The 9,310-nt window shown below is 49.4% G+C and overlaps 2 protein-coding genes across 2 annotated transcripts in view; both read left to right on the top strand.

Annotated features, from left to right (window-relative positions):
• nek8 (NIMA-related kinase 8) overlaps positions 1 to 4,333 on the top strand; it is a gene marked incomplete at its 5' end in the record, with an annotated part of 10,983 nt that extends 6,650 nt beyond the window's left edge. The window contains 7 exons of the mRNA XM_080511358.1: positions 665 to 741; positions 951 to 1,068; positions 1,248 to 1,398; positions 1,568 to 1,731; positions 2,229 to 2,381; positions 3,187 to 3,345; positions 4,283 to 4,333. Of these exons, the coding sequence (XP_080367484.1) occupies positions 665 to 741; positions 951 to 1,068; positions 1,248 to 1,398; positions 1,568 to 1,731; positions 2,229 to 2,381; positions 3,187 to 3,345; positions 4,283 to 4,311 (851 nt within the window). The 3' untranslated portion in view covers positions 4,312 to 4,333. The remainder of the gene's footprint in view (positions 1 to 664; positions 742 to 950; positions 1,069 to 1,247; positions 1,399 to 1,567; positions 1,732 to 2,228; positions 2,382 to 3,186; positions 3,346 to 4,282) is intronic.
• Positions 4,334 to 8,043: 3,710 nt separating this feature from the next.
• The window catches only part of traf4a (tnf receptor-associated factor 4a), a gene marked incomplete at both ends in the record, with an annotated part of 35,878 nt that continues 34,611 nt past the window's right edge, over positions 8,044 to 9,310 (top strand). Inside the window, one exon of the mRNA XM_080514609.1 lies at positions 8,044 to 8,220. Within this exon, the coding sequence (XP_080370735.1) occupies positions 8,044 to 8,220 (177 nt within the window). The remainder of the gene's footprint in view (positions 8,221 to 9,310) is intronic.

The raw sequence follows: 9,310 nt of genomic DNA, 5'->3' as shown, positions 1-9,310 counted from the left end.
GTGGGCGGAGCCATCGGGGGGATCACACCGGCCCTCTGCTAGGCTCACTGTGGGCGGAGCCATCGGGGGGATTACACCGGCCCTCTGCTAGGCTCACTGTGGGCGGAGCCATCGGGTGGATCACACCGGCCTCTGCTAGGCTTATTGTGGGCGGAGCCATCATGGGGATCACACCGGCCCTCTGTCAGGCTCACTGTGGGCGGAGCCATTGGGAGGGGATCACACCGGCCCTCTGGCAGGATTATTGTGGGCGGAGCCATCATGGGGGATCACACCGGCCCTCTGTCAGGCTCACTGTGGGCGGAGCCATTGGGGGGGGATCACACCGGCCCTCTGTCAGGCTCACTGTGGGCGGAGCCATGGGGTGGGATCACACCAGCCCAGCGCTTCCTCCTCATAGGGTGAAGCGGCTCCTGGAAAATAACCCTTTCCAGGCCCGTGGTTCCTAAACCTCGGGGCCCGTCGTCAGTCCGGCCAGCAGATCAGGAGGATTAAAGACCCCCCCCTTTCAGCTCCGGAGCCACCCTTTCATCACTTCCCCCTGTAATGATGTAGATTAGCGTTTTAGACCCGGATTTAAAGCCTTGTGTTGTTCTACATGAGAACACACTGACACTCATCCACTAATAGCCCCGCTCATCCTTCCTTTCCTTCCACTCTGCAGACCGGGGCATCATCATGACGTTTGGAAGCGGCAGCAACGGCTGTCTCGGCCATGGAAACTTCAACGACGTAACCCAGGTACCTGTGGATTACTGAGGGCCAGAGAACTGGAGGGAGTTGTGGCATAAATCAGTTGTATCAAGGTGGTAAGAACTGAACTTTCACGACACTCAAGGCCACCTTGAAAAAAGAGTTGAAAAGCCAATACGATGCAGGGACGGCGGGTTTCTCAGAGGCTTTTCAGGGTCGTTGTTTTAAATCCACATGCGTTGACTTTCCGTCCTCAGCCAAAGATCGTGGAGGCTCTCCTCGGCTACGAGCTGGTCCAGGTGTCCTGCGGGGCGTCCCACGTCCTCGCCGTCACCAACGAGCGAGAAGTCTTCGCCTGGGGTCGAGGAGACAATGGTGGAGACAATCACCCACCGTGGGGGGTCGCTGGGTTGTTCTTTGTTTCTCCACTGATTTAAGCCTGGAGGGTTAAATCACAAAGGAATAAGCTTTTATTCTGTTTTGTTCTATTCTATTCTGTTCTATTCTATCCTGTTCTATTCTATCCTGTTCTATTCTATCCTGTTCTATGGAAGGCCGCCTCGGCCTCGGAACCCAGGACAGCCACAACTGCCCCCAGCAGGTGAGTCTCCCCATGGAGGTGGAGGCCCAGAAGGTGGAGTGTGGAGTGGACTGCTCCATGATCATCAGCACGCGGCTCAGCATCCTGGCCTGTGGCAGCAACAGGTGACCCCCCCCCCCCCCCCCCCCCCCCCCCGCTGGGTAGGGACACAACATAGACTTATTTCTAGTAGCATTCCATGAGATTCAGGAGCGTCGTACCACATTCAGCCCTCCGGTCGACCTGATGGAGTTTTTAGAACGAAAGAAAGACTCTCTCTCTCTTTTGTTTTAGGTTCAACAAGCTTGGTTTGGATCAGATTGCAGCTGGAGAGGAAGTCGGTCCTGCGAGTCAAGTGGAGGAAGTTCATTCCTTCGCTCCGGTCCGGTCGGCGCCGCTCAACAATGAGAGGATTGTTCAGGTGGACGTTGGGACTGCGCACTCGGTGGCCGTGACAGGTATGGCAACACTCAGGAACTGGTTTCTTATCGCCTGGGAAAAAAAGAAAGAGGAACGTTTCTGTGTTTCTGTGCAACGGAGTGGGATGAGGGCCACTGTGGGGGGGAACCTGAGTTCAGAATTCAGAAGTCAGAATTCTGAGTTTGAAGTGAGTATTCTGAGTTTAAAAGTCAGAACTCTGAGTTGAAAGTGAGAATTCTGAGTTGAAAGTGAGAATTCTGAGTTGAAAGTGAGAATTCTGAGTTGAGAGTCAGAATTCTGAGTTTAAAGTCAGAATTCTGAGTTGAAAGTCAGAATTCTGAGTTCTGAGTTTGAAAGTCAAAATTCTTAGTTGAAAGTGAGAATTCTGAGTTTAAAAGTCCGAACTCAGGTTTTTTCCACAGTGGACCTAATCCTCTTCCATACCACGCCGACTCGTCTCCCCTCAGTCTCTGGTTATTTCACATTTTAAAAAACCCGTTGTGATGATCCGTGTCTTTCTGTTTTTGTGCTTCAGACCGAGGCCAGTGTTTCACCTTCGGCAGCAACCAGCACGGTCAGATCGGCTGCAGCTCCCGGCGGAGCAGCAGGGCGCCCTACCTGGTGACGGGCCTGCAGGGCATCACCGTGGCGGCGTGCGGCGACGCCTTCACCTTGGCGGTGGGATCTGGTGAGTGGAAGGCAGCGGGGACGGGAGTAAAGGTCGTCAGGTGAGCTCGTCCTGGCTGCAGAGGCCAGAAGCAACGTGAGATCAGAGATCAAAGATCAGAGATCAAAGAGAGAGGTGGACAAGATATTCAGACTTTATCGTTTATTAGACAGTTATAAACAACATGGTAGGTCTTGTTTGTGTTCAGATTTATGTATTTTTTTAAAGGGAAATCTTCCATTTTATAAATACATTACTTCAATTTGACAGTGTCACCGTTTTACCTGCTTTTTAACACTTAACAAAGCAATTTGTTGACGTTGGGGGGGAGGGGGGGGGGGGCGTTTACAGAGTGTGTGGAATAATGTGTCCCGCGGGGCTGTGAATGTGGTGACCAGCTCCTCCTCCTCTTCCTTCTCCTCCTCCTCCTCCTCTTCCTCCTCCTCTTCCTCCTCCTCCTCCTCTTCCTCCTCCTCTTCCTTCTCCTCCTCCTCCTCCTCCTCCTCTTCCTTCTCCTCCTCCTCCTCCTCTTCCTCCTCCTCTTCCTCCTCCTCCTCCTCTTCCTTCTCCTCCTCCTCCTCCTCCTCCTCCTCCTCCTCTTCTTCCTCCTCCTCCTCCTGTTCCTCCTTCTCTTCTTCCTCCTCTTCCTCCTCCTCTCCTCCTCTTCTTCCTCCTCTTCCTCCTCCTCCTCTTCTTCCTCCTCCTGCTCCTCCTCCTCTTCTTCCTTCTCCTCCTCTTCCTCCTCCTCCTCTTCTTCCTCCTCCTCCTCTTCTTCCTCCTCTTCCTCCTCCTCCTCCTCCTCCTCCTCCTCCTCCTCCTCTTCCAGAAGGTGAGGTGTACACGTGGGGAAAAGGAGCCCGCGGCCGCCTGGGGAGGAAAGAGGAGGATTCTGGGATACCGAGGCCGGTCCAGCTGGAGGAGACTCACCCCTTCACGGTGACGTCGGTGGCTTGTTGTCATGGCAACACTCTGCTGGCAGTGAAACGTAAGACTTTACGTTTTTAACCCCTCGACTAACAAAACACTGCGAGGTGTAGGCACGAGTGGAACTCCAACTAATCCCCATGAGAAGGTCCTGCTGCACCCATCATCATCATCATCATCATCATCATCATCATCATCATCATCCTCATCATCATCATCACAGACGAAGGTTCTATGTGAAACGTCTTTTGAAAGCGGCGCCGGTGGAGCGTAGAGGCGGTTTTGACTTTAGCCTCGCTTGAACGACAGCGAGCAGGAAGCAACCCCACCCCCACCCTCACCCCCACCCTCACCCCCACCCCCACCCGACCGTGATGAAAAGCGGGAAACCCAGCGAAGGTGGGATTAGACTTCAAATTGAAAATAGCTGCAGAATTACACGGCGTCATGGTTTAATAAGTGACAGAGATGTCAGTAATCCTCCGTCGCTGCAGGCGGAGGTGGAGGTGGAGGTGGAGGTGGAGGTTAATGTGACCGAGCTTTTTTAGAAACACGCACATGGACTCAATTCACAGACCAGGACTACAGAATTAAACCCCAAAAAGTTTCTTTGGTGGGGATAAAGAACTTTACGAGACCATGTGAAGGTGTTGTAAAGCTGTAGACTATAACAGGGGACCATAAGGGGCCACCAGTTAACAGGGACACCACTTAATCTGTAACACCGCGACACAAGCAGCCTGCTCTCAGTCGAGCCACTAGAGGGACTTTTAGACTGGAGGACATTCTGGACTCCAGGCTGGACTTTTTTTGGGGGGGGTGGAAAAAATACACTTTGACTGGAAACACCGTTGGACAAGTGACGCGGCGTGAACGTGATGGAAAAACTGTGTAATATGAGACCTTTGTTTAAAGTCTGCAGACGTTTTCCTCACCTGGTTTCTGCTGATCTGTTAATTCACCCTCTTGAGAACTGACACGGTTTCTTCTGGCCTCAGCTCTGCTGGACGAGTCCGTCACCAGATGATTCCTTCCTGGACCCACTGGGGGAGGAGGAGGAGGGAGGAGGAGGAGGAGGAGGAGGAGGAGGAGGAGGAGGGAGGAGGAGGAGGAGGAGGAGGAGGAGGAGGAGGAGGAGGAGGAGGAAGGAGGAGTACAGTTTCCTCTCAACATACCCATCTGCGCCTCAGCTCAAAGATTTCCTTTCATGCCGCAGCTGCAGCCTCAGAGTTTCTCTCCATCTTCCTGCCGGCCTCGTCTCATCTCCCTGTTTCTTATGAGGCTCGGCGGCGGCGGCGGCGGCGGCAGGTGTATCTCACAACAGGTCGCCTGACGGAACGACTGTGGCGACTGTGGAAGTCATGAGGCAGCCCTCTTGTCATCGGCGACGGGTCAGTGAAGGTCTAGCGGGATTGGAGCCATGAAGCCTCGGAGTGAACACATGAATCCCCGTCACATCGCCAGTGGGATCAGGCCTCCGGCCTCCCCAACCGGATAACGACGACCTGCCGGAGTCGTTCTCTTCTCAGGAGAGCCTCAGGAAACACGAGACAGGGAATCGGGAAACAGTCGTACCTCCAATAAGATAAGATAAGATAAGATAAGATAAGATAAGATAAGATAAGATAAGATAAGATAAGATAAGATAAGATAAGATAAGATAAGATAAGATAAGATAAGATAAGATAAGATAAGATAAGATAAGATAAGATAAGCCTTTATTGATCTCACAAAGGAGAAATTTACTTGTTACATTCTGCTCTTAAGGACACTCATGAACAGGAATACTTAGAATCAGGAAAGTCGTGACGCGGAGTGTTTGAAGTGATTATAAGAAATCAAAGAGAACAAGGAAAGACCGTCAACCCTTTCAGCTCTTCCTCTCTTGTTCCTCCCCAGTCATTGTAAGAACTTGTTTATCGGAACGAGTCAACATGTAGGGTGAAACACATTTATGATCACGGAACGGCGGAAACTCTGCGTTCCGCCATCATCGAGGTGCTTGCACTCTTTTTAAAAACTATAAAATCAGATGTGTTGAACAGTGTTTGGATTATGCAGGCGGCTTGTCGCTAAAGTCCATCAGTTCAAATCCCAACGCCAAAGATGTCGCAACAAGTCGTGATGTCAGATCAAAAATATCGCGACAAGTCGGGATGTAAGATCAAAGATCAAAGATGTCGCGACAAGTCGTGATGTAAGATCAAAGATGTCGCAACAAGTCGTGATGTCAGATCAAAAATGTCGCGACAAGTTGGGATGTAAGATCAAAGATGTCGCGACAAGTCGTGATGTAAGATCAAAGATGTCGCGACAAGTCGTGATGTAAGATCAAAGCGTCATCGAGCGACAATCGTTTTCAAAGTCAGGTTTTTATTCACAAATTTGCCCTCGTGACTTTATGTTCTTAATAATAACGTAAATTATAAGTCTGTTGCAGGATAGAAGAAGGATACTGATGCGGTCTTTGTTTCTCCCTCGTTCCTCTTTATCTGTCCTCAGTGACGACGACGCGCACATTATTTTACACTTGCTCATTAAAACGCGCCTGAATAAAGGTGCTAAATGTTCCACTGAAGGAGATTTTAACCTCGATTGACGCTGACGCTTTATATAAACTCTGTCTGACGTCTGTTGCGGCCTCGTAATCTACATCCCCGCTGATAATCAACCACATTTATGACCTGGTCATTAGAATTTCATGAGTAAATACAGTGAGGAAGCTGACATCAGATGAAATCAGAGAAAATGTTTTTACTATATATATACGTATGTTGAACGACTGGTTGGATTTTTGATTCTTCTCTTCTCTCAAAGTAATAAACAACATCCTGATTATCTTTGCTTTATGTCACCTCCACAGCCTCTTTTTTAATGTTATATATATATATATATATACCCACATGGAAATAACCTATACGAGGATATATGTGCATATATGAAACCTATAAGCAGTTTATATGCACATACTGTATATGCTGTATAAATGCGTATATATGTGACATATATGCAAAACTGAGGTGCATATTTGTGAATATACAGGCCATATAGGTCTCCTGTACTGCTTCTTTATTTCCACATATATATAAATATATATATATATATATATATATATATATATATATATATATATATATATATATATATATATATATATATATATATCCCATATCTCACTTTGGCAACTGTCATACATAATCAAGGTAATAACTAAGAACTAACTAAAAAACAATTACGCAAGAAGAACATATAGGTGCATGTATGCACACATATATACGTGCATATATGTACCTATATAGGTGCCTGTATGCATGTATATGTGTACATATATGTGCATTTATGTACATATAATATAGGAAAAGGGCCAATTATATATATGTCACATATGTTAAAAACCTATATTAAAACATATATGTTTATATAGGTTCTTTCCATGTGGGTATATAACTGACTACCAGTTGAATCTTGAGTTCTGGGTGTAAACTTGCCCTCTCTGGGGCTCAGCTGCCATTGTTGCCCTTTGTTGATGACGTAATGATGATGTAATCCGGTGGCAACGGCGGCAGGTGAGGCAGGAATCCAGATGTGCACGCGCTTCACCGCTGCAGCTTCAACACGAGGGGTTTTTTGTGTGTTTTTGTTTTTTTTTCTCCAAGTAGAAGCAGAAGGTGTTTGTCTGTCGCGGTTGATTCCACGTCAGCGTTCACGACGTCACCGCGTGACGTGGGGCTCCGCGAGCTGCCCGTCCACCAGGGGGCATCTGGAGTCTCCTCTATCACGTCCGCCTATATTCAGTTTAGTCTCATTCACACCCTTTACACCCGTGACTACTACTATCTGGGACTGGAGAGGTTTTCTAGTAACCGGGGTTGTTTTTTGTTGTTGTTGTTTTTATTTAACAAGTCAAAGACATGAAAGATGTTTTTTTTTAATTATTATTATTTGATCATAAATGTTGAATATTCAGATGTGGAACAACAATGTGTGTCATCAGAGGACAAAAGCCTAATTAAACATCCATAAAGGGAGATGAAAGGGATAAAATGGTGTGAAGGGAGGGATTGAGGAGGAGGAGGAGGAGGAGGAGGAGGAGGAGGAGGAAGAGGAGGAGGAGGAGGAAGGGGAGGAGGAGGAGGAGGAGGAGGAGGAAGAGGAGGAGGAGGAGGAGGAGGAGGAGGAAGAGGAGGAGGAGGAGGAAGAGGAGGAGGAGGAGGAGGAAGAGGAGGAGGAGGAGGAAGGGGAGGAAGGGGAGGAGGAGGAGGAGGAAGAGGAGGAGGAGGAGGAGGAAGAGGAGGAGGAAGAGGAGGAGGAGGAGGAAGAGGAGGAGGAAGAGGAGGAGGAGGAGCAGCAGCAGCAGCAGGAGGAAGGAGGCGGGGCTCGCTGCACCTAAACAGACGGAGGGTTTTACATTGTGCTCAGTCAGTCAGTGTGTCAGTCAGTCAGTCTCCGCTCCGCCGGGACGATCCGCCAGCGAAACGAGCCCCCCCGCGGACGGACGGACGGAGCGTCTCCCCCGGACTGTGCGTGTCTTTGGTCGGAAGAGCCTCGTCCTCCTCGGCGGGACATGATCCCCTCGTCGGCCTGATCCGCGGCTCGGCTCGGAGCCTCGGCCCCCCGGCAGCAGGGAGGCGGGGGGGGCGGGTGGAGGGTGGAGGGTGGGGGTGGTGGTGGTGGTGGATACCGGAGAGGACCGCAGCACCTCCCGCAGCAGGAGGCCCCGGGGAGCGGTTGAGGCGAGGCCCCCCGCCCGGCTGCAGCCATGCCCGGCTTCGACTACAAGTTCCTGGAGAAGCCGAAGAGGCGCTTCCAGTGTCCGCTGTGCAGCAAGGCGATGCGCGAGCCGGTCCAGGTGTCCACCTGTGGACACCGCTTCTGTGACACCTGCCTGCAAGAATTCCTCAGGTACGACCCCCCCCCCCCCCCCCCGTGCATGTGTGTGTGTATGTGTGTGGAGCTCCGGTAAATATAGGATGATGAAGGTGCGTCCTGCTCTTCCTCTTCCTTCCACCTTCATTTTTTAATTTTTTTTATTCCTATTTTGCACAATGTGAGGCCTGGTAAACACACGGCCTCCTCCTCCTCCTCCTCCTCCTCCTCCTCCTCCTCCTCCTCCAGCCGCTGCAATAAAAAAAAGAAAAGGAGAAAGAAAGAAAAGGAGAATCGGTTCATGACTTTGCAGGTTCTGTTTTTCTCTTTATTGCACCGTGGATGTTTCTATTGTTAATGTCCTGCAGAGGGCCTCTGCCTCCCCCCTCTCCGTCCTGTGCGCGTGCGTGACCTTTCAGTTGGGGGGGGGGGGGGGGGGGGTCAGCAGTGTGACAGACCCCCCCAGTTCGTTCTGACGTTAACGATCACAAACGCTTCCGGTCGGCCTGCAGACGTAAACATCAGCTGATGAGCACGTGCGTCTCGATCTGTGGTCTTTATGGTGAAGGTGGTTCTCTGAGAGCTTTTCTTTTGTTGTGGTTCTGGGAGGAAACGAGTCTCTTGTTCTCTGCTGCAAAGTGTAAAAAAGAGCTCATTAATTCACCATGATCTGATTGAATGAAGTGTTGTTTCCATGCAGATGGTCACAAAATGACAAACTCCAGAGCAGTGACAACTTGTTTATTCGTTTTGGCTCCGAATCTATTAATGACTTTAAAAAGAAAAGGTGAAATGTTCTTTTAATCCATCGTCTGCATCAGTTTTCATATTGATCTTCTGAACCAGGGGGTCAAAGTGGTTCAGTGGAGGGGCCACATCCACCTGATCTGACCTCTGGGGGCCAACAAGTCAAACTTCACATGTTAAACTGCAGATCTGGACAAATGTCAAAGTCTTTCCTTCCTTTGATCCTTTTGATCTATTCTGAAATATCCATATTAAAGGAAATCAGATATTATTATATTTTCAATAAAAAAACAAACCTCAGTCACCTTATCTGGTGTCGTAGTTTTATTCAGGATTAAAACAATTTGTCATCATCTGGACATTGTTTTGAGTTTACGTGTCTAAAGTCTCACTTCACATAAATTGGACTCGTC

Source organism: Blennius ocellaris, assembly GCF_963422515.1.
Source record: "Blennius ocellaris genome assembly, chromosome: 2".
Lineage (NCBI taxonomy): Eukaryota > Metazoa > Chordata > Actinopteri > Blenniiformes > Blenniidae > Blennius > Blennius ocellaris.
This window is presented reverse-complemented; position numbering and strand designations above follow the sequence as displayed.